Here is a 24,120-nt window from a genome sequence, read left to right as displayed (position 1 = left end):
GAGATCGGTTTGCTGAACTGTACATCATGGAGTGTCTACATTACTGTTTTAAAAATGAACTTTAAAAAAATAGTTGTCTTCAACCCAAACAGTTCTCCATGATAAGATTGGATTTCTGAACCCATCTCACATTTATTGTTGACAGTAGTGTTGTGAGATGTTTGGACTTTACAGCTGGCTAGAAGAGGGAATGCACACTTTTCTGTCCTGTCAAAATATTCACATCTCCGAATCAACTGAAAGCGATTCCAGTTTCTTGGAATACAAAAATGTTGAAAGAAGCCAGTGAGTTTCTCTACAAAATAATACAATCTCTTACAAGTCCATTTCATTTTGCTTTATTGTCAACAACCATCCCTCAAGTTCATTTTATTCTGTTTTATTGTGAACAATCATCGCTCAATAAACATTTTCAAAATCATATAATCCAGTGATGGCGTATGTGTGCCTTGTTCTATTACCCCTCTGCTCTGCCACTTCTCTACTTCAAGTGCAGTGCAGACTGCTGTCTTGTGGTGGCATTTCATTGGGCAGCTTTGTTAAGTGTCCGTGAAGCTTTCGGGCAATGCGTCTGCAAAGGGTCAAGGAATGCTTTGTGTGAGCAGCGTTTCCCTGTCCGGCTGATGCGCTCCTGCAAGAGGAGGGAAAAAGAGAGTGACAAGGGGCTGACCAGCGCCTCCCGCTGGTGCCAAAAAGAAAAGAAATGCCTACAGCACCCGGTATTCCCAGGCGGTCTCCCATCCAAGTACTAACCAGGCCTGACCCTGCTTAGCTTCCGAGATCAGACGAGATCGGGCGTGTTCAGGGTAGTATGGCCGTAGGCAGCAACCCTTGCTCCCCTGCCTCACTTCAACATGATGCAGGCCCTCCTCCCACCCACCGACCCCCAATTACATTTCCTTAGCTTTCAGGAAGTTGGGCCACCACCCTGCCACACAGCACTAGCCTTGGCCCACGCCTGCCCCCCCCCAAACAGGACACACACGTCCATCCCCTCCAAGCAGCCACACGCTGGGCTTTCACACCCACAATCTCGCCTCTCCCTGCGATTGGGGGGTGGGGAGGGGGGGCATCCTTCTCCCTCCCACCCCGCCTCCAGCAGCCCTCTGCTTTGGCAGCTGCTTCAGTCCCCTCGCCAGGAGGGCTGGGGGCTCCCCGCCTTTAACAGGGCAAACCTTCCCAACTGGGCGGGGCGCCCAAGACCCCCTCCGCCACCTCCTTGGGAAAACCCACCGGCACGGGCCAGCCTTCGCCGCCTTTCCCAGCCGTGGGGGGCCTTTCCGCCACCACAAGCGGCTGGGCGGCGCTCCCAGCATTTGGGAGACCCCGGTTCGAGTCCCCACTCTGCCGGGGAAGCTGCCTGGGCACCTCGGGCAGTCCGGGCTCACAACCCCCTCAGCCCAGCCTACCTCGCAAGGTTGTTGTGATGGTTACCCGGAGGGCAGCAGAACCACGTCAGCCGCCCAGGGCGGGGTTTGAAGGGAACGAATCAGCCGAGGAAGGGTCAAGGGACGCTTTCGGTGTGCGGTGTTCCCCTCCCTTCCCTTCCCTTCCCATTAGGCCCATCGAGGCCGGGAGGCCCCCAGTCCTCTCTGCAGGGAGGGGCCGGCCGGCGGGCAGCAGGGGGCCCGGGCCTTGGGGCCAGCGCAGTGCCCAGGGAGGGAGGGGCGAGAGAGGGGCGAGGGGCCACTCCGGCAGGGCCCCACCGTGAGCGCGAGACCCAGCAGCAGCCGCAGGATCCGTGGGCCAGGCTTTTGCACGGAGCCCAGCTCTGCTTGCCGCAGAGGCAAAAGACCCGCCGCCCAGATCAGATCCCTTCACAACCCCAACACGTGGAGCTGCGTGCGGCCTGCCTGTCTGGAGCGGAGGGTCTAGGAGACTGTCCGTTCACACGTGCTCGATACTTCACTTGTTTCACCCAGCATGCAATCTAAATGTGGGACTGGCAGGACTCTTCTATTGCAACGGGACGATTTGCAGGTGACATGCAATTGTGGAACCAACTTGGGCTGGGGGTGCTCTTCATAAGGCCCAGACTGAGCCAGGTTCAGTGGGCCACCCTGAATCTATTTCTTTGGATCCCAAGCAGCTTCCGGTAGTCCTATTTCTCTCCCCCCCCTTTTTAAAATTCAGTGCTATTATAAAAACACACCTTGTATGACTGAGTTTGTGCCAACTGTTAACGGTACAGGCTCAGACCACTGATAATTTCAGTGCAAAGTCTGAAGTCTGTTTTACACAAACATAAAATACTTCCATCAGCTTCAGGCTAAAACCCTCAAGCGGCCTACAAGAAACATGCTTAGCTGCAATGCTCGATGAATGGGAAATTCTGCATTCTTGAACGTCACGGAAAACTGGCTGGATACTTTTCTTCTGGTGACTTTTGTTGTTGTCGTCTTTATGTAAAGTGAATGTCTAATGTTTGTTTCATGACGGGAATGCTGTAATTTCCTTTGTGTAGAGTAGAGAAGAGAGATCTGTATGCTGAACAGTACATCATGGAGTGTCTACTTTGCTGTTTTAAAAATGAACTGTAAAAAAACAGTTGTCTTCAACTCAAACAGTTCTCCATGATAAGATTGGATTTCTGAACCCATCTCACATTTATTTTTGAGAGTAGTGTTGTGAGATGTTTGGCCTTTGCAGCTGGCTAGAAGAGGGAATGCACACTTTTCTCTCCTGTCAAAATATTCACATCTCCGAATCAACTGAAAGCGATTCCAGTTTCTTGGAATACAAAAATGTTGAAAGAAGCCAGTTAGTTTCTCTACAAAATAATACAATATCTTACAAGTCCATTTCATTTTGCTTTATTGTCAACAACCATCCCTCAAGTTCATTTTATTCTGCTTTACTGTGAACAACCATCACTCAATGAACATTTTCAAAATCATATAATCCAGTGATGGAGTATGTGTGCCTTGTTCTATTACCCCTCTGCTCTGCCACTTCTCTACTTCAAGTGGCACAAGTGCAGACTGCCTTCTTATGGTGGGCAATGCGCTCTGCACAGGGTGATGCGCTCCTGCAAGAGGGGGGAAAAAGAGTGAGAGAGGGCGAAAGCGGGCTGAGCCACAGCGACCCCCGCTGGTGCCAAAAGGGAATGCCTACAGCACCCGGTATTCCCAGGCGGTCTCCCATCCAAGTACTAACCAGGCCTGACCCTGCTTAGCAGCCGAGATCAGACGAGATCGGGCGTGTTCAGGGTAGTATGGCCGTAGGCAGCAGCACTGCCTCTCCTGCCTCACTTCAACATGATGCAGGCCCTTCCTCCCACCGCCCCCCACCCCAAGAATAAATTTCCCCAGCTCTCCGGAAACGGGGGCTCTCTCTCTCCACCCCTCTCCTGCGCAGGGCTGACCTTCGCACCCGAGGCTCAGCAGCTCCGCGACCCCCTTGGGAAAACCCACCTCCCACCGGCCAACCTTCGCCGCCTTTCCAAGCCGTGGGGAGCCTTTCCGCCAGGACAAGCGGCTGGGAGGCGCTTCCAGCATTTGGGAGACCCCCGCTCGAATCCCCACTCTGCCGGGGGACCTCGGGCAGTCCGGGCTCACAACCCGCTCAGCCTAGCCTACCTCGCAAGGTTGTTGTGATGGTTACCCGGAGGGCAGCAGAACCACGGAAGCCGCTGGCGACCCAGGGCGGGGTTTGAAGGAAACTAATAAGACTGGATTTCTGAACCTATCTCAAATTTACTGTTGAGAGTAGTACTGTGATATGCTTGGACTTTACAGCTGGCTTTACGGCTTGCTGGGGGTCACGGGAAGACGACTGGGGAAGGCGCTGGCAAACCACCCCATCAACCAAGTCTGCCTGGTAAATGTCGCGATGCGACGTCGCCCATTGGGTCAGGAATGACCCGGTGGGGACCTTTACCTTCACCTAGAAGAATGCACAATTTTCTGTCCTGTCCAAAATATGCACATCACCAAATCCTCTCAAAGTGATTCCAGTTTATTTGAATACAAAAAAGTAGCCAGCTCGTTTCTCTACAAAATAATACTCTCCCTCTTAAAAGTCCATTTAATTTTGTTTAATTGTCAACAACCATCCGAGTTCGTTTTATTCTGCTTTATTGTGAACAACCATCAGTCAATGCACATTTTCAAAACCATATAATCCAATGATGGAGTATGTATGTGTGCAGGGTGATCCTACCCCTCTGCTCCGCCACTTCTCCGCTTCAAGTGGCACAAGTGCAGACTGCCTTCTCGTGGTGGCACTTCATTGGGCAGCTTTGCAAGTGTCCGAAGATTTCTGCCAATGCGCCTGCAAAGGGTGAAGGAATGCGTCATGTGAGTAATGCTTCCCTTCCGGGTTGATGAGCTCCAACAAGGGGGGAAAAAGAGAGAGGGCCAAGGGTGGGCCACAGCCTACAGCACCCAGCATTCCCAGGGGGCCTTCCGAGATCACACGAGATCGGGCATGCTCAGAGTAGTATGGCTGTAGGCCCCAGCATTACCTCCTCTGCCTCACTTCAACATGATGCAGTCCCTTTCCCTCCCCCCCCCCCAGAATAACATTTCCTCAGCTTTCCAGAAACTGGGCCACCACCCTGCCACACAGCATTAGCCTTGGAACCCCGCACCACCAGGCCTGCCCCCCAAGCAAGGCACACACATCCATCCTCTCCAAGCAGCCACATGCTTGCCTTTCACACTCACAATCTCGCCTCTCCCTGCGATTAGGGGTGGGGGGGATTCTTTTCACTTCCACCCGGCCTCAAGCCCAGGCCCCATATCGAAACACTCTGCCAAGTGCTTCAGTCGTCTCTCCAGAATGGGTTGGGGGTTCATGGCTTCAAAAATGCAAACTCCTCAATTTGGTAAGGCACACAAGGATTCCTCCTCTCACCTGATCCACTGCGTGTGTTAAGTGCCCTCGAGTCGTCTCCCACTCATGGCGACCCTATGAATGAAAGTCCTCCGAAACGTCCTATCTTTGACAGCCTTGTTGAGATCTTGCAAATTGAGGGCTGTGGCTTCCTTTATAGAGTCAATCCATCTCTTGTTGTGTTTTCCTCTTTTCCAGCTGCCTTCAACTTTTCCTAGCATGATTGTCTTTTCTAGTGACTCTTGCCTTCTCATAATGTGACCAAAGTACGATAGCCTCAGTTTGGTCATTTTCGCTTCTAGGGTCAGTTCAGACTTGATTTGATCTAAAACCCACTGATTTGGTTTTTTTGCCATCCAGGGTATCCGTAACACTCTCCTCCCAACGCCACATTTCAAAGGAATCTACTTTCTTCCTATCAGCTTTCTTCATTGTCCAGCTCTCACACCCATACATAGTAATAGGGAATGCGATGGCATGAATTAACCTGATCTTGGTGGCCAGTGACACATCCTTACACTTCAGAATCTTTTCCAGCTCCTTCATGGCTGCCCTGCCCAGGCTCAATCTCCTTCTGATTTCTTGGCTGCACTCTCCCTTTTGGTTGATGATCCACTACCACCCTGGAAAAGCACACCTTCCGCCTGGCCTAGCAAACCTTTGCAACCTTTCCAAGCTGTGGAGAGCCGCTTTGTTTTGCTGTTTGACTTGTTCGTTTTTGTACCGTTCATTTTTGTATTGTTGTATTTAGTTAGTTAGAGTGAGGTTGTTGCTTATATGGGATGGTATTATACTGTATGTTCATTTTGTGAAATAGAGTTAAATTTGGGCTACGTGCTGTTATTTTTTGAGAGCCACTCTCATTACAGCATAGGGTTTGTTTTGGAAATCAACCTCCAGGTACTAGCTGGAGATCTGCTATTACAACTGATCTCCAGCCAATAGAGATGTTCACCTAGAGAAAATGGCCGCTTTGGCAATTGGACTCTATGGCATTGAAGTCCCTCCCCTTCCCAAACTCCGTTCTCCTCAGGCTCCGCCCTGAAACCCAGCGGCAAAGGGGGACATCGCAACCCTAAACATTGTGCTTAAGAGAAATGTTGAACATGTGCTGAGCATCTTGAAACCCATTCCTGAAGCTTTAATCAAAATACTGAAAAATAGCTGATTTACTGCTGATGCTGTTGAAATTTGAAAGGAACTGAGTGAGCACTTAAAAACCAGGACTACACAATGACAGAATTAAATTACAAGTATTAAAACAACGAATGGGACAAGCATTGCCTCCAGCTCATTTTCTGGCAAATATTGTCAATATCTGCTTCTAAAGTCAAACCTGAAGTGTGAAGAAGAGGAGTTAGCTATGACAAATGTACAGCTGTAATGCCAGCTGTAATAAACATCAGGGCTAAGGGGGAACTAGTCACGAAATATACATTTGCCAATGACGTTTTAGAGAAAGTCACACCGGTGAACTGGTAAAAGTCACTTATTAAGCACTTGGATTTACAAGCTGTTGAAGTAATGATTTCACTTTTAACAGCAGCAGCAGCTTCTTCTGCTGGCACAAAGAAATCCTATTCCTTTGGACTCATTCATTCTCAATTGAGAAATAGGTTGAGACCCAATAAAGCAGGGAAGCTTGTTTTTCTTCTCCACATTATGAACAAACAGGAAAAGGTAGATGAAAAAGAGTGAGCTACAAAGACAGTATTTTAAGTTTTGCAATGTGTGGACCTGATTGATAGTCAGCCTAAGTTTTTAAATAGATATTTTGTTTAACCACATCAGTTAACAAACACGGATGTTTAACCAAATACAAGAATACCTATGTTATAATATTATTGTTCCAGTTAAATAAAACTATCTAAATCGTTATTATTAAGATAACGGTTATTAAGGTAATGATTATTTTTCTCCTTCCAATAAAGTACACAGAAAAGTTGTCCAAACATGAATGATTAACCTGTTAAACTGGAGATAGTTAATCTCACAATTATTTCATAATTATTGATCTATGTATTTCTAATACTATAACCAAATTTTTATATAACTTTCAAATTAATCTGAAAAGCTATAAGGAAACCTTGATTTGGGTGTAAGTATTAAAATTATACCAGCAAGAATGTGTCTTTATATACAATACCATGATTTAATTCTAGTCTTACTCACTAGCGATTTAAATCATGGTTTAAATCAAATCCACCCTGGCAGTCTCACACACACTCAGCCTTACCTACTTCACAGGGGTGTTGTGAAGACTACATGGAGGACAGCAGAACCACATAAGGCGCTTGGGGTCCCCCTGGAGAACCAGGGCACGGTTTAAAGGAAATATATAAGTAGATAAAAAGTAAAGGAATGCTTTGAGGTTTCTGATGTTTTCTTCCCTTCCCAAGATCTATTAAGCCCAGAAGGCCCCAAGTCATCAGCAGAGAGGCCCGCAACAGAGGGCCCAGGCCGGCTTAGGGCCAGCGCAGTGCCCAGGGAGAACAAGGCAGCAGCAAACCTCAGGCAGCTTTCTAAGTGGCCGTGAAGCTTTCTGGCACTCTGCAAAGGGTAAAAAAAAATGCTTTCTCCAAGTAACATCTCCCTGCCCGGCTGATGCGCTTCTCCGGCACACTGCCTGCTGCTGGGAGGAAGGAGAAAAGAAAAAGGGTTTATTGTTAACAACCATCCCTCAAGTTCATTTTATTTCTGTTTTATTGTGAACAATCATCGCTCAATAAACATTTTCAAAATCATATAATCCAGTGGTGGAGTATGTGTGCCTTGTTCTATTACCCCTCTGCTCTGCCACTTCTCTATTTCAACTGCAGTGCAGACTGCCTTCTTGAGGTGCAATTTCATTTGGCAGCTTTGCAAGTGTCCATGAAGCTTTCGGGCAATGCGTCTGCAAAGGGTGAAGGGATGCTTTGTGTGAGCAACGTTTCCCTGGCCGGCTGATGCGCTCCTGCAAGGGAGCGGGGGAAAAAGAAGAGGGGGCGAAAGGGGGCTGGCCACAGCGACCCCCGCTGGTGCCAAAAAAAAAAGAAAGAAAGAAATGCCTACAGCACCCGGTATTCCCAGGCGGTCTCCCATCCAAGTACTAACCAGGCCTGACCTTGCTTTGCTTCCAAGATCAAACAAGATCGAGCGTGTTCAGGGTAGTATGGCCGTAGGCAGCAGCACCACCTCTCCTGCCTCACTTCAACATGATGCAGAAACATGCTTAGCTGCAATGCTCGATGAATGGGAAATTCTGCATTCTTGAACGTCACGGAAAACTGGCTCGATACTTTTCTTCTGGTGACTTTTTTGATGTCGTCTTTATGGAAAGTGAACGTCTAATGTTTGTTTCATGACGGGAATGCTGTAATTTCCTTTGTGTAGAGTAAAGAGAGATCTGTATGCTGAACAGTACATCATGGAGTGTCTACATTACTGTTTTAAAAATGAACTTAAAAAAAATAGTTGTCTTCAACTCAAACAGTTCTCCATGATAAGACTGGATTTCTGAACCCATCTCACATTTATTGTTGAGAGTAGTGTTGTGATATGTTTGGACTTTGCAGTTGGCTAGAAGAGGGAATGCACAATTTGCTGTCCTGTCAAAATATTCACATCTCCGAATCAACTGAAAGCGATTCCAGTTTCTTGGAATACAAAAATGTTGAAAGAAGCCAGTTAGTTTCTCTACAAAATAATACAATCTCCTACAAGTCCATTTCTTTTTGCTTTATTGTCAACAGCCATCACTCAAGTTCATTTTATTCTGCTTTACTGTGAACAACCATCACTCAATCCTATAATCCAACGATGGAGTATGTGTGCCTTGTTCTATTACCCCTCTGCTCGGCCACTTCTCTGCTTCAAGTGCCACAAGTGCTTGTGTTCTTGAGGTGCAATTTCATCTGGCAGCTTTGTTAAGTGTCCCTGAACCTTTCGGGCGATGTGTCCGCAAAGGGTGAAGGAACGCTTTGTGTGAGTAATGTTTCCCTGATTATTGTTGAGAGTAGTGTTGTGATATGTTTGGACTGCAAGATGCGTTCCTGCAAGAGGAGGGAAAAAGAGTGACAAGGGGCTGGCCACAGCGACCCCCGCTGGTGCCAAAAGCCTACAGCACCCGGTATTCCCAGGCGGTCTCCCATCCAAGTACTAACCAGGCCTGACCCTGCTTAGCTTCCGAGATCAGACGAGATCGGGCGTGTTCAGGGTAGTATGGCCGTAGGCGGCAACGATAGCTCGCCTGCCTCACTTCAACATGATGCAGAAACATGCTTAGCTACAATGCTCGATGAATGGGAAATTCTGCATTCTTCAACATCATGGAAAGCTGGCTCGATACTTATCTTCTATTGACCTTTTTTGTTGTCGTCTTTATGTGAAGTGACTGTCTAATGTTTCTTTCGTGACGAGAATGCTGTAATTTCCTTTGGGTGGAGTAAAGAGATCTGTACGCTTAACAGTATATCATAGAGTGTCTACATTACTGTTTTAAAAATGAACTATTTTAAAAATAGTTTTCTTCAACTCAAACAGTTCTCCATTATAAGATTGGATTTCTGAACCCATCTCAAATTTATTGTTGAGAGTAGTGTTGTGATATGTTTGGACTTTGCAGCTGGCTAGAAGAGGGAATGCACACTTTGCTGTCCGGTCAAAATATTCACATCTCCGAATCAACTGAAAGCGATTCCAGTTTATTGGAATACAAAAATGTTGAAAGAAGCCAGTGAGTTTCTCTACAAAATAATACAATCTCTTACAAGTCCATTTCTTTTTGCATCATTGTCAACAACCATCCCTCAAGTTCATTTTATTCTGTTTTATTGTGAACAATCATTGCTCAATAAACATTTTCAAAATCATATAATCCAACGAGGGCGTATGTGTGCCTTGATCTATTACCCCTGTGCTCTGCCACTTCTCTACTTCAAGTGGCACAAGTGCAGACTGCCTTCTTGAGGTGCAATTTCATTTGGCAGCTTTGCAAGTGGCTGTGAAGCTTTCGGGCAATGTGTCTGCAAAGGGTGAAGGATGTGCTTTGAGTGAGCAACGTTTCCCTGTCCGGCTGATGCGCTCCTGCAAGAGGGGGGAAAAAGAGAGGAGGGGGGGCGAAAGGGGGCTGAGCCACAGCGCCTCCCGCTGGTGCCAAAAAAAAAAAGGAAATGCCTACAGCACCCGGTATTCCCAGGCGGTCTCCCATCCAAGTACTAACCAGGCCTGACCCTGCTTAGCTTGCGAGATCAGACGAGATCGGGCGTGTTCAGGGTAGTATGGCCGTAGGCAGCAACACCAGCTCGCCTGCCTCACTTCAACATGATGCAGGCCCTTCCTCCACCCACTCACCCACCCCCAATTCCATTTTCTTAGCTTTCAGGAAATTGGGCCACCGCCCTGCCACACAGCACTAGCCTGGGCCCCCCACATGCCCACGCCTGCCCCCCCCCCAACAGGACACACACGTCCATCCCCTCCAAGCAGCCACACGCTGGGCTTTCTCACCCGCAGTCTCTCCTCTCCCTGCTGTTGGGGGGTGGGGGGGCATCCTTCTCCCTCCCACCCCGCCTCCAGCAGCCCTCTGCCCAGGTCCCATATCGACTTCTTTGGGCAGCTGCTTCAGTCATCTGTCCAGAAGGGGTTGGGGGTTCCCGGCTTCAACAAGGCAAACTCCCCAACTGGGTGGGGCGCACGCAAGCATCCCTCGGCTCAGCAGCTCCGTTTCCGTCTTGGAAAAACACACCTGCTGCTGGCCCTGGGGTTGCCAGGTCCCTCTTCGCTGTCGGTGGGAGATCTTGGGGGCGGGGCCTGAGGAGGGCGGGGTTTGGGGAGGGACTTCAATGCCATAGAGTCCAATTGCCAGGTTGGGGAATACCTGAAGATTTTGTGAGTGGAGCCTGAGGAGGATGGGGTTTGGAGAGGGGAGGGACTTCAATGCCATAGAGTCCAATGGCCAAAGCGGCCATTTCTTCCAGGTGAACTGATCTCTATCGGCTGGAAATCAGTTGTAATAGCAGGAGATCTCCAGCTACTACCTGGAGGTTGGCAACCCTAGCTGGCACTGGCCAACTTTCGCCACCTCTCCAAGCTGTGGAGAGCCTTTCCACCATGACAGCGGCTAGAATGCACTTCAAGCATTTGGGAGACCCCAGTTCAAATCCCCACTCTGTCATGGACCTGGCAGGTGACCTTGGGCCTCTCTGGGGTGGATAAAAATTATTTTTAAAAAAATTAATAACCCGATTTAAAAAAAAATTAAAATGTTTTTTAAACTTTAAATCAGATTTAAATCACTTCTCTACTTCAGGTGGCACAAGTGCAGACTGCCTTCTTGTCGTGGCATTTCATTGGGCAGCTTTGCAAGTGTCCGTGAAGCTTTCGGGCAATGAGTCTGCAAAGGGTGAAGGAATGCTTTGTGTGAGCAACGTTTCCCTGACCGGCTGATGCACTCCTGCAAGAGGGGGGGGGAGAGAGAAGAGAGGGCGAAAGGGGGCTGAGCCACAGCGCCTCCCGCTGGTGCCAAAAAAAAAAAGGAAATGCCTACAGCACCCGGTATTCCCAGGCGGAATCCCATCCAAGTACTAACCAGGCCTGACCCTGCTTAGCTTCCGAGATCAGACGAGATCGGGCATGTTCAGGGTAGTATGGCCGTAGGCAGCAACAGTGGCTCTCCTGCCTCACTTCAACATGATGCAGAAACATGCTTAGCTATAATGCTCGATGAATGGGGAAATCTGCATTCTTGAACATCACGGAAAACTGGCTGGATACTTTTCTTCTGGTCACTTTTGTTGTTGTCTTTATGTAAAGTGAATGTCTAATGTTTGTTTCATGACAGAAATGCTGTAATTTCCTTTGTGTAGAGTAGAGAGATCGGTTTGCTGAACTGTACATCATGGAGTGTCTACATTACTGTTTAAAAAATGAACTTTAAAAAAATAGTTGTCTTCAACTCAAACAGTTCTCCATGATAAGATTGGATTTCTGAACCCATCTCAAATTTATTGTTGAGAGTAGTGTTGTGGTATGTTTGGACTTTGCAGCTGGCTAGAAGAGGGAATGCACACTTTGCTGTCCGGTCAAAATATTCACATCTCCGAATCAACTGAAAGCGATTCCAGTTTATTGGAATACAAAAATGATGAAAGAAGCCAGTTAATTTCTCTACAAAATAATACAATCTCTAACAAGTCCATTTCTTTTTGCTTTATTGTCAACAACCATCCCTCAAGTTCATTTTATTCTGCTTTATTGTGAACAACCATCGCTCAATAAACATTTTCAAAATCCTATAATCCAATGACGGCGTATGTGTGCCTTGTTCTATTACCCCTGTGCTCTGCCACTTCTCTACTTCAAGTGCCACAAGTGCAGACTGCCTTCTTGTCCTGGCATTTCATTGGGCAGCTTTGTAAGTGTCCCTGAAGCTTTCCGGCAATGTGTCTGCAAAGGGTGAAAGCCGGCTGATGCGCTCCTGCAAGGGAGCGGGGAAAATAGAGAGGGGGGGCGAAAGGGGGCTGGGCACAGCGCCTCCCGCTGGTGCCAAAAAGAAAAGAAATGCCTACAGCACCCGGTATTCCCAGGCGGTCTCCCATCCAAGTACTAACCAGGCCTGACCCTGCTTAGCTTCCGAGATCAGACGAGATCGGGCGTGTTCAGGGTAGTATGGCCGTAGGCGGCAACACTGGCTCGCCTGCCTCACTTCAACATGATGCAGGCCTTTCCTCCAGCCACCCACCCCCCAAGCACCCCAGAATATAATTTTCTCAGCTTTCCGGAAACGGGGGCACTATCCACCACGCTTCTACACAGCGCTAACCTTGGCACCCAAGGCCCCTGGCAACCCCACGCGCCCACTCCCACCCCCTCCTCGAGCAGCACTCTACCCAGGCGCTACATCCAATTCTCCGGGCAATTGCTCCCATCCAGAATCAGTGGGATGTACTAAAACGAATGACAAGTCAGCCCATTGCAGGGATGTACTAAAACGCATGACAAGCTAGCCCACTGTCTTCAGTGGGCTGGGCAGCCTCTCCCATTGTTTCTAATGGGCTAGCTTGTCATGCGTTTTAGTACGTCCCAGGTGCTACTAGAAAAGACAGTCATGCTAGGAAAAGCTGAGGGCAGCAGGAAAAGAGGAAGACCCAACAAGAGATGTGTGTGTGTGTTAAGTGCCGTCAAGTCGCTTGCGACTCATGGCGACCCTATGAATGAAAGTCCTCCAAAATGTCCTGTCTTTGACAGCCTTGTTCAGATCTCGCAAATTGAAGGCCGTGGCTTCCTTTATTGAGTCAATCCAACAAGAGATGGATGGAGTCCATAAAGGAAGCCACAGCCCCCCTCAATTTGCAAGGCTGTCAAAATAGGACATTTTGGAGGACTTTGATTCATAGGGTCGCCATGAGTCGGAAGCCACTTGACGGCACTTCACACGCACACACACAAGCTTGGCCATTTCCGCACGGGAGGTTTTGGCTTGGACTTGCCACTCTCTAGATCATTGGTTCCCAACCAGGGATCCGTGGACCCCCAGGGGTGCTCGAGAACTAAATTAAGGTCCGCGAAACAAAGTTATAAACCCATAATAAATTAACATTTTCAATTAAAAGTTCTCCATTATAAAAATATATATTCAAATATTATTCTACGTTTAATGTTGAACTAACACTTATGATTAAAGTTTATTTTCAAATCCTCGGAATTTTTATTTTGAACCTTGGGGTCCCTGCACCGAACAAAAAAGGCCTAGTGGTCCCTGGTCAAAAAAAGGTTGGGAACCACTGCTCTAGATGCACACTGTCCCCATCCAACTTCTCAGATCTCAAAAATAAGCCCCCATGCAGAGTTCTGAGGACTCAGATGGGGAAAACGTGCCGAGAGAGAGAGAGAGAGAGAGAGAGAGAGAGAGAGAGAGAGAGAGAGAGAGAGAGAGAGAGAGAGAGAGAGAGAGAGAGATCCAAGGCAAAACCTCTCTTGCGTCAATGGCCAAGGGGCTACCGGACTCCCGGCTCTTCTTCTGTTGCAAGAACCGGCAGCTCCTTGCGGGAACGTCTTTTCGCATCCGGAGGAAGTGACTCTGGGCTCCGCGCGGGGGACGCCTTAGTGCCAGGCACATGCACAGGAAATAGGAAGAAGCGGCGGCGGAAGTAGGCTGGGGTGGAGCGTGTGGCCCAGGCGAGGGGAGGAGCGGGAAGGGGGGCGGCGGTAGGTGCGGCTGGGGGGGCCTGCCGGCAGACTTCCCCCCCCCCCCTGAAGCCGGGGCGGGTTTGGGTGAGCTCCGTGCCGGGGCTCTCCAAGCTGCCCTCCCGCCACCGGCGCCACGGCGAGCAAGGCCCCGAGCATGGCAGAGGCGACGGCCAGCGTGGGAGCCACAGCCACCGTCACCGAGACCGAGGTGACGGAGCCGGTGAGCCGAGGGGAGGGGAGGGAGGTGGGGGGGGGTCGCCATGGCAACCGGGAGGATGCAGGCGCCACGGCAACGCCGGCGGCTGCGGCCCGGGTCCCCCCGCGCGGTTGCCCAGGCAACCTCGGGGTGGTTCTGAGGACCTCGCAGATACGCGGTTGCCCAGGCAACCTCGGGGTGGTTCTGAGGACCTCGCAGATACGCGGTTGCCCAGGCAACCTCGGGGTGGTTCTGAGGACCTGAGCTGATACTGGGGGCCGCTGCCCAGTTTTTGGCTGCGGGAGCGGGTGGGGGGGAGGGATGAGCGTGTTCTCCTGCAGCTGCCCTTTGCTTGCCACCGGCTCCCTCGGCCTGCCTGCTTCGGATGCCTTTAACGTGCGCAGTGTTTCATTTTATTGGCTCCAGGTAGGGCCTGACTGGTCTCATGGTCACGTCATGAGACGGCAAGAGTCACTGGAAAAGACAGTCAGGCTAGGAAAAGTGGAGGGCAGCGGGAAAAGAGGAAGACACAGCAAGAGATGGACAATCCTGTATCGCAGGATGATTTGAACAGGAGGGCATCCCACTACATATCCCACGGGACAGAACCTCAGACCATTGTGGCTTTCCTCCCTGCTCTTTTTAGTATTGTGAAACTTTCATTACCTTTTGTTAAGAGGTTTCTGAAGAAGTGAGCTGTGGCTCACGAAAGCTCATACCCTACCAGAAAATATTTTTGTTAGTCTTTAAGGTGCTACTGGGCTCTTGCCCTTTTTGACTGACTCAATGAAGGAAGCCACAGCCTTCAGTTTGTGAGATCTGAACAAGGCTGTCAAAGAGAGGACATTTTGGAGGACTTTCGTTCATAGGGTCGCCATGAGTCGGAAGCGACTTGACGGCACTTAACACACACAGGGTCTGAAAGGTACATGACGCACCCGCCTCGCTGAAGCTAAGGCAGGTGAACCCAGCTGATGTGGTAAGCAGGGGTTCGGGGGGGGGGGAAGGAGAGAGACCCAAATCGTTATTTCAAGAAAACAGTTTATTTGCAGCTGCTGACTCAGAGGCCCTAATGGGCAGAAATCTCTGAGTCCCGATTGTACTGAGGCAGAGACATTTATCTAAATTCAAGTTATGATGGGATATCAACATTCTGTACATATCTGATTGTATTACAGACAAAGAGGCGGCGCAGTTCAGTTCTATCCAGTTTCTCCTATCATTGTTTATAGGGTCCATGTTTATTGGTCCATGGGGCACTTATTGCATATCGAGGAAGCCAGCCTCAGGATTTTGGCAAGGTTCTGTAAATGCAGAAGCATTTCAGGCAAGTGCTAATTGCTGAAATATTAGAGAGTGCCGTAGGAGTTCAAGAGGCAGAAGAGCAGAATCCCTGCAATCCATCTGGCTACCTCAGCAGATATTAATCAAACCTTCCATCAGTGTTGGCCAATTTCTCCCTTGGCATCTTGAAAGTTACAGCAGTAGTAGGACCTCAAAGTCTGTTAGGGCAGCAACTGTTGGAGGGGCATTAATTTTGGCAAGCTAGAAGCATGATAGTAATAGTAACAATGATAGTAGGCCGGGGAAGGGCTGCCTATACATCAAATAAATAATGCCATGCTTAAGTTACAGACTAGGGTCAGTGGGTACACTTGAAGTCACCGGAGCAGCCAGTAGCCTTTAGTCCTGTGGGGGAACCCTTTGTCTGCTATGTGTAGGAGAGCTGAACAATCCTGTAATAAGAAAGAAAGGTATTTCTTTCTTGACAGAAACCATGGCAACTCAGCAGAGGTGTTGAAAGCTAAGTAAGCCAGGACGCAGATGCCATTGAATCTGCAAGCCCACGGGAGCCATTTTTTGCAGAGATGATGGAGAATGAGACGTTCAAAGATGTGTCAGCTTTAAAGCAGGGAAACTGAATTTGAAGTGGGGGGGAATACAAGCCTACTGATCTCCCGCAACAATCCTGTATCGCAGGATGATTTGAACAGGAGGGCATCCCACTGCATATTCCACAGGACAGAACCTCAGACCAGTGTGGCTTTCCTCCCTGCTCTTTTTAGTATTGTGAAACTTTCATAACCTTTTGTTAAGAGGTTTCTGAATGGACATGTCATACTGGAATGTACACATCCAATTAAGTGGGAAGTTCTCCGTGATGCCATCGGTGGCCTGTGGGGGTTCCACTGCTGAAGCAGTAGCTGCACCTGTTTTCTTCACAGAGCCCCACCCACCCCGCACTGTCGTTTCACATTGCCACAGAAATAGCCATTTGAGCCTGGCCCCACCCAAGCATCTTTTGTCAGAAAAATCAGTAGCATCGCATCTTGTTTGGCGTGAGGATGCTGTCACATGGGTGAAACTTAACAAGAAAAGCAGGAGGAGTTCTCTCTCTTAGGGTAGCCCTTTAGTCAATGAATGTCCTGATCTGCAGGTTTCCTCTTACAAGTTGCCAGGTTTTATTTAGGTGTAGTATGAGCTTTTTTTTAAGGGGACAGATCACGGCTCAGTGATAGAGCGTTTTCTTTTCATGTAGAAGATCCCGCACTCCATCCCTGACATCTTCTGCTAAAAGATATTTGGATAAAAGCCTTTCTCTGCCTGAGACCCAGGAAAGTAGCTGGCAGTCTGAGCAGACAGCTCTGAGCTAGGTTGGCCAGTGCTCTAACTCAATTTAAGACCGCTTCTGACTCTGTATAGGGCATGCTGGCAGTTCCTCAGAAGCTACTGAGGTTGAGAAGAAGAGTTGGTTTTTATATGCCGACGTCCTCTACCACTTAAGGAAGAATCAAACCGGCTTACAATCACCTTCCCTTCCCCACAACAGACATCCTGGGAGGTAGGTGGGGCTGAGAGAGTTCGGAGAGCACTGTGACTAGCCCAAGGTCACCCAGCAGGCTTCATGTGTAAGAGTGGGGAAACCAACCCGGTTCACCAGATTAGCGTCCACCATTCAAATGGAGGAGTGGGGAATCAAACCCAGTTCTCCAGATTACAGTCACCAGATTAGCCTCTGCGCTCATGTGGAGGAGTGGGGAATCAAACCTGGTTCTTCAGATCACTGCTCCAAACCACCGCTCTTAACAACTATACCATGATGGCTCTCAGTGATGGCAGAGAACTTTTTCTGAAAGATAGTTTGCCCATCACTGATGATGCTTTTCCCCATTTAGTTTTGGATACTTTCTGAGGTGAGGAGGCAAGACTCAGCAGGCCTTGAACGTGCTCCCAGAATCTTCTGCAGTGCCCGTGGGTTCTGTGGGCAGCGTGCCGATTCTCTCAGCAGACGAGCTAGCGTGGAAAAGATTTGGCCTCTTGTACGTTCATGAGGAAGGAGCGCGTCCTTTTCGTCTGAGCCACAATTGAAAACTCTCCTCTTTCTCCTCCCGCCTTCACCCGTGCCCTCACAGGAGAATCGCAGTCTCACCATCAAGCTGAGGAAACGAAAGCCGGCCAAGAAGGTGGAGTGGTCAAGTGACACAGTGGACAACGAACACTTGGGACGTCGATCTTCCAAATGTAAGTGGCAAGCACACTCACGGGTGCCCCGTAACGTAAGCCTCCATCTTCTGGGTTGATCAGTTAAATGACCCACGGGCGTGTGAGGCATACACCTTTTTGGTCCCAGTGGTTAACAGCTTCCTCTACCCTGATTCCTTCTGATAGTCTGGGTGGGAGGGTGTACGTTCATAGACTCCTAAGGAAATGTGGCAAGTGGATAATAGAAGCATAGAAAAGGTAGATAGCTAAAGGACCAGTTGCGGAGGTCGAGGGTTCGTCACTCGTTAGTTTGGTTGACAGATGACTGGGCTTAATGCTGGTTAAGGAAAGGTAGGATTTCTGGGATGTATTTCTCAGCTGTTGCATGGAAGTAGAGTCTAGTGCACTGGTAGGCCACGGGCTGAATCCCAGCCCACAGGCTATTTTATTCAGCCCCTAGCAGCTCTTTTATTAACTTTGTTTTTCTCCCAGGCTCTCAAACCTGGATGAACTTTAAGAAACATTTTAGTCCTAGACTGAGAGAAACAAAGCCCCTTTGAAAAGAACCAGGCATGCTATTAACTATTTAACCACTCAATCAGAATATATGGAATGGTTAACAAATTCTGTGTCATGCATAAATCAAGACTGGTGATGTCAAAGCTAATCCAGGAAATTCCCCATAATGTGGGGAAATAAACTCTTAAAACTGAGGACAGCAGTTAGATCCAGATGGATTTTTTTGTTCAGTCTTGTGTAATTTCCTTCCTGGACAGCCTGTGTCCAACATGGCTTTTGTCCGTGCAGGTCCTGTGATCTCCAGCATAGCCTTTTTGATGGTCAAAGGGCCTTGGTCTGATCCAGCATGGTCTTTCTTATGTTCTTATGATCTTCATATTTCGGAGTCAGTGCAACCAACTGTGAATTGATTTTGATATATGTATGTATCACATGCTGTCACCCACCACAAGCCCTTGGGAAAGAAAAAAAAACAATGTAAAAGGTCTCCTGTGCAAGTAGCTGGTCATTCCTGACCCATGGGGTGATGTCACATCCTGACGTTTACTAGGCAGACGTTGCTTACAGTAATACTAATAAGTCATTTCCCCTATTTGTTGTACAGTCCCACTCAAGTCAATTCATTTTCCTTTCAAGTGGTTTTTCCTTGACGCAGAGGCAAGACTTATTTAGAACAGACTGCTCCATAAATCAGCATGAACTTTCTTTTCCCCTCTGGCTGTGTCAGAAATGGAGAAGGCAAAATGACAAAGCAGAGGCAATGTCCTTCAAACAAAGGCCCTGTATATATGATGGCCTTAAAAACTGTGAAGGCATGTTTCTTAAAAGCAAGGGACTTCACAGAACTCCACCAAATCAGTCCCTGGTTTAATTTGTAAAAAAAACAAAACAAAAAACTGTTTCCAAGCTGCAGAAAATATTTCACACTTTGTTGTATACAATTTAAACATGTATGTTACATACACATATGTGCATTGACGTTAAATGTCATACCTGGGCATAAGTGTGCCACAGCTGGGAAGCAGTTGCTGCTGGATGGCATCAGTTTTATTATGGCATCTGGCGGTGTGTGAAGGCAACATATCCTTCTGGTTCTTGGGCCACCATGTTGATCAACATAAGAACGTAAGAAAGGATCTGCTAGATCAGACCAAGTTCCATCAAGTCCAGTAGTCTGTTCATAACAGTGGCCAACCAGGTGCCACAAACAAGACAACTGCAGCAGCATTATCCTGCCTGTGTTCCACAGTACCTAATATATTAGGCATGCTCCTCTGATCCTGGAGAGAGTAGGTATGCATCATGACTAGTATCCATTTTTACTAGCACCCATGAATACCCCTCCATGAACATGACCACTCCCTTCTTAAATCCTTCCAAGTTGGCAGCCATCACCACATCCTGAGGCAGGGAGTCCCACAATTTAACGACGCGTTGTGTGAAGAAATACTTCCTTGTATCGGTTTTGAATCTGTCACCCTCCAGCTTCAGCAGATGACCCCGCGTTCCTGTGTAGTGGAATTCTCCAGGCTGAATATAATTTACGAACGGACTCAGAGAACTAGGCATAACAGATTTAATAAAGAAACAATGCATATCCAGAAAAGACATCACAGTTAACATGCAACTTACACACACACCTGCAGGTGGGAGAGAAGCAGAACAGATCCCAAACAAGTCTAAAACAGTTCCCCATCTCTCTACCCAATGACAGAGAGCTTTGCTTCTTATAGAGATAGATAAACACGTTCCATTATTAAATTTCATCTGTATATACTATTATTAGAAATAGTTAGCAGCCTGAATGTCAAGTTGACCTCTTGGCAGGCCCTTAGCTCTGGCCAGTACTGCCAAGTACATTTCCCAGAAATGTTTTCATAATTGTTCCAACAAGGATATCCTTATGAGGATTGTTACAGCTTAAAATAGTCATGGAGATATTCTTTGGTTCACACAGAGCATTCTGGGTACAAACATAGATACTGGAGTATGGGTATAGATTAGACCTTAATATCAGACTTTTCCATCACATGTATTATGAGAGAGTGAGAAAAGCCTCTCCCCGTCCACTCTCTCCATACCATGCATCATTTTATTGACCTCTATCATAGAGTAGCCTCCACAAGTACAGAAGTTGGCTGACCCTGCTCTGGTGTATCAGATTGGAGTGTGGGGCTTGGGAAGGAAGGTAGCTGTGAGTTCAGATTCCTGGGTTCTGTGTCTAGAGATTTGCTGATTTCTATAGATGGGGGGGGGGAATCCCTGGTGGGAATTTGTATGGGGTGTGCAGGAAGCTCCTGTGTAATTTTGGACCAATCTCATCGGCAGCCCCTAGCATCCCGCCAGACCAAAGCTGATAGCTAACTAGAAAGAAAAGTCCCTGTGTCTGTCTCCTGCTATAACTTCACTGTATAAAAACCCAAGGGCAGAACTTGGGTTGGAATTGAGATCCTCTGTAGGGAGAGAAGATTGCTGAGGCCCTTCAGAATCTATTTCCTGCTGGTAATTGGCATCTGTTCAAGGCATCTTGGGCACTCAGCAATTCTGGCTAAAAGCTTGAAGAGAGCACATCACATGATAGTTGTAACGGGATAGGGGTGGGGAGAGAGTGGCTATTTTAGCTGCAGCTGAATTGATGAAAGAAGGGAGGGATGGCAAGAAGCACGGGGGGCGGGGGTCAGTAAAGAAAGGATAACGCTCAGTGTACCTGAGAGCAAGTCAAAGCCTGAGCATCTAATGCCTGAGCATTAGATGCAGGGAGACTACATTGGAGGGAGATAAACTGGGGGGAGCTGCAGGGCTTGAAAGCAGGAGGAGAGGGAGGAAACCAAAGGGGCTGAGCTAGACACTATTATAACAAAAAATCATTTATTTTATTATACATTGTGCACAATTCTATTTAAAAACACAGGGCCTAAAATAAGCCTTCCTAAAAAGCACAGAAATGTTTACAATTGCCAGCACATATGTAGTTGATGTCAGTACATAAAATGACCAAAATACGGCCTTGCTATATGGTTAGAGAGAGCTCAGTTCTCGACGAAACTTTCAGAGTTTTCCTTTGAGGCTTTGGTGTAGTTTCTGTCCCACCTCCTTATAATCTTTTTTTTTAAAATAAAAAAAAATCTCCAGTGAGGTAGGGCAGATTTGAAGGAAGGGTGCAAACGTCAACCGCAAGGGAAGAGTCAAGTTAAAAAGACAACAGAAAGCAAGTTACAGTTGAGAAGGGATGAAAGCCCTGCATGCTCCCCTCGTGAAAATTCGGTATCCTTCTAGGTGCAGAAATGCATCTTGGATTTAAGAGCATGCCCACCTTGTCTTTAAAAGCATCTCGCTCATTCTAAATGGGAAACATATTTCAGAGGGGGTTTTTTAGTGCTCCCCCCAAAAAAAGACCTCAGAACCCCCCCCCCATTTCCCCCCCAGGCATTCCCATCTCTAGACGGACCTGAAGGAAGGGAAGAAGATCAAAGAAGGCCAGGCATCTTTGTTGTTGTCTGACGGCTGCCTCATATGGCAACTGGGTCATAACAGGCTGCTTCTCATGAATGCCAGAACTCGTACGCTGCAGAGGGTGAGGATGCTTGTGCCAGACTTTTGTGTATTCTCAGAGCTGGCGTCACACGGCGAGAACCATTCTAGAGGGAAAGGCCCACATTTTCCTCTCCTCCCCGAGCGAGAGGGGTCCTGTACAAGAGAGGGATAATGTAGCTGATGTTCCCCCTGGGACGTGAATGGTTGGCAGATGGCGTGTTCTGATTTTCTCTGTCTCTTTTCTCCCTCCTGCTTACCCTCCTACACTGCTTCATATTCACCTTCTCTCTTGCAATTTCTCTCCCCTCTCCCGTCTATGGGATTTTCTTTTCATCCCACCACTCGTTTAAAAAAACAAACATGCTGCTCCTCACACGCACCCATTCATCCTTCTATGTGACAACGATCCGCCCTCTCCTCCATCTCCTCATCTCCTTTTGTTCCCCCCACCCCCCGCGGCCCCTGCTGCGGCTCTGCCTCCCAACTCTCCCTTCCTGCTGTTCTCTCCCCGCCCCATCGCAGGCTGCTGCATCTATGAGAAGCCGCGGGCTTTCGGCGAGAGCTCGACGGAAAGCGAAGACGAGGATGATGAAGGCTGTGGCAACGCTCACTGCATCCGGGGCCACAAGAAAGGCCAGCAGGGGAAAGCGCAAGATAAAGCGGGAGACGCCGGCCCCTCGAAGGGCACCCCGCGGAAGTCAGAGCCGCCTGACCAAAACCACGCTGGGGCCATGCAGCACTGAGCCCCACCCTGCCCCAACGGGGAGGAGAGCCCCGACTCTGACCAGGGACTGATGCCACTCCAGCTTTGGGGCAAAGGGGGGAGGGAGGGGAGGGCAAGGCAGGGCACACGCATCCAGCCTCCCCCATCTGTCTTGTGCCGGTGCTCACGCCACGCCAACTCTGGGGGGGGGGAGGGAAGGGAGGGCACATGCACCCCGCTCCCTGTCTGTCTCGTGCCAGTGCTGCTGCTGTTGTCGTCTTATCTGTGGCTGGTGAGTCCGTCTGGTGCTGTCTGTCCCGCCCCCCACGTGGAATGTATCGACAGAGCCATCCGGGTTCCTTGGCTGAATTATTATTATTTTTTTGTCTGCCTCTCAATTAAAAATTTGAATTCGAGACGAACCAGGTGGGAAAGGGGTGCTGCTTTGGGAAGGGCGGTGACGGAGCTCCCCTTTTTGCTGGCGCAGGCAGCCCCTGTCCCTTCTCCCCGGTCCCTGTCTCGGAGCCCCGTCCTCCATGCCTCGGGTTTCTGCCAACAGACCTCTAGATCACCCGGCTCCTTTTGTGCCTCTCTGTCCTTCCACACCCCACTTTTGTGTTCTCTCTCTTTCTGTGCCTCAGCTGTGAAGACCCCTCTGGGTATGAGCCCCACTGCCTCCATCAGTATCCCTTTCCTGGTCTCTCCCCCCTTTCTCCTCCCTCTTGCTGCTCAGTCACAGCTTTGGAGTTCAGAGTGACACACAACTGCCTACTTGGGGGTAGCCTTCAATTCCCCCTACTGCCCTAAATTTTCCCACAACCCAGAAATATAAGCCTTGATTCCACTGCCTTGTTGCTACCTGGATACCTTTGTTGTTTACAAGTGTGTCTTTCTAAGAGGATACCATTTCCCTGTTTTTGTTTTTGTTTTGGTAGTGCTTTCCTCCCTGTTATGCTGTAGAAGCCTGTAAGAGATTGTCGTCTTTGGGAGGATGGAAGTAAAGGGGAATCTGGAAGATGAACGGGGTCCACTGGATGTGATGGGACTGGGCTTGTAGAGAATGTCAGTGTTTCTTGGTGATGTGTATGGTCCAGTAAGCTGGGGAAGGAGGTGTGAACAATTCTATACCCCTGTGGAATTTGAGGTTTGCATCGCAAGGCAAGACAAAATGAGATGCCGGGTCTAGGAGCCATAACAGAAACCATCGATCGTCTTGAACGGCAAGATGGAGGTCATGCTGTCACTCTTATTTATTTAGAATATTTTTTATCCTGCCTCTCCAAAATCGGACTCGGGGCTGGCTAACAAAGATAAAACCAATAAAAACACATTTGAAAGTAAATGACGAGTTCGAGGCCATTCAAGAAGTTCCAAGTACTAAAATTCTCATTTCGGTGATAAAGCAATGATCGGTTAAATCAGCAGCATAAAATAATTTACAGCAGAGGACAGATGCCATTCTACTTGCATTGAGCACCTTCCTTAAGATTCTTCCTGTGTACGGCTGCTTTCTGCAATTGCGTGCAGATCCAAAATGTTTGTGGCAGACGTGACACAGGGATGAGGCTGTTTTGCCTCTTGCATAGCTCACATCACCTAATTGTCCTTTCTACTTATGGTATGATGAAAACGGATGTCTGTACATCCTCAGAATTTCCCACAGATCACCGTGCACCACTGT

General features: G+C 48.4%; 1 protein-coding gene, 6 non-coding genes and 1 pseudogene across 8 annotated transcripts; 1 reads left to right on the top strand and 7 right to left on the bottom strand.

The window, feature by feature from the left end:
- Positions 1-704: 704 nt before the first annotated feature.
- Positions 705-823, bottom strand: LOC130493608 (5S ribosomal RNA). The gene has a single exon (XR_008933987.1). It is a non-coding gene; the product is annotated as a 5S ribosomal RNA (ribosomal RNA).
- A 2,284-nt stretch (positions 824-3,107) lies between these two features.
- Positions 3,108-3,226, bottom strand: LOC130493595 (5S ribosomal RNA). The gene has a single exon (XR_008933979.1). It is a non-coding gene; the product is annotated as a 5S ribosomal RNA (ribosomal RNA).
- Positions 3,227-7,880: 4,654 nt separating this feature from the next.
- LOC130493602 (5S ribosomal RNA) lies at positions 7,881-7,999 on the bottom strand (annotated as a pseudogene).
- A 930-nt stretch (positions 8,000-8,929) lies between these two features.
- On the bottom strand, positions 8,930-9,048 carry LOC130493605 (5S ribosomal RNA). Its single transcript, XR_008933984.1, has one exon. It is a non-coding gene; the product is annotated as a 5S ribosomal RNA (ribosomal RNA).
- A 939-nt stretch (positions 9,049-9,987) lies between these two features.
- On the bottom strand, positions 9,988-10,106 carry LOC130493597 (5S ribosomal RNA). Its single transcript, XR_008933981.1, has one exon. It is a non-coding gene; the product is annotated as a 5S ribosomal RNA (ribosomal RNA).
- Positions 10,107-11,355: 1,249 nt separating this feature from the next.
- Positions 11,356-11,474, bottom strand: LOC130493598 (5S ribosomal RNA). The gene has a single exon (XR_008933982.1). It is a non-coding gene; the product is annotated as a 5S ribosomal RNA (ribosomal RNA).
- Positions 11,475-12,376: 902 nt separating this feature from the next.
- On the bottom strand, positions 12,377-12,495 carry LOC130493607 (5S ribosomal RNA). The gene has a single exon (XR_008933986.1). It is a non-coding gene; the product is annotated as a 5S ribosomal RNA (ribosomal RNA).
- Positions 12,496-14,124: 1,629 nt separating this feature from the next.
- PPP1R11 (protein phosphatase 1 regulatory inhibitor subunit 11) lies at positions 14,125-22,516 on the top strand. 2 transcript variants are annotated; one of them, XM_056864311.1, is made up of 3 exons: positions 14,125-14,212; positions 17,614-17,722; positions 22,259-22,516. In XM_056864311.1, exons 1-3 carry the CDS (start codon positions 14,159-14,161, stop codon positions 22,477-22,479), a joined length of 384 nt encoding a protein of 127 aa, XP_056720289.1. In that variant the 5' UTR covers positions 14,125-14,158; the 3' UTR covers positions 22,480-22,516. The 2 variants fall into 2 exon arrangements, with proteins under 2 accessions (XP_056720289.1, XP_056720281.1); XM_056864303.1 differs by having other exon boundaries at positions 14,125-14,224.
- The last annotated feature ends 1,604 nt before the right edge of the window (positions 22,517-24,120 follow it).

This window comes from Euleptes europaea, chromosome 1 (assembly GCF_029931775.1).
Source record: "Euleptes europaea isolate rEulEur1 chromosome 1, rEulEur1.hap1, whole genome shotgun sequence".
NCBI lineage: Eukaryota > Metazoa > Chordata > Lepidosauria > Squamata > Sphaerodactylidae > Euleptes > Euleptes europaea.
This window is presented reverse-complemented; position numbering and strand designations above follow the sequence as displayed.

What these genes read in the sequence shown, in the direction of transcription:
- PPP1R11 (XM_056864303.1), top strand. Translation starts at nt 14,159, where the DNA reads ATGGCAGAGGCGACGGCCAGCGTGGGAGCCACAGCCACCGTCACCGAG. An exon ending in AGACCGAGGTGACGGAGCCG is followed by an intron (nt 14,225 to 17,613) that starts GTGAGCCGAGGG and finishes GTGCCCTCACAG; the next exon opens with GAGAATCGCAGTCTCACCAT. An exon ending in GGGACGTCGATCTTCCAAAT is followed by an intron (nt 17,723 to 22,258) that starts GTAAGTGGCAAG and finishes GCCCCATCGCAG; the next exon opens with GCTGCTGCATCTATGAGAAG.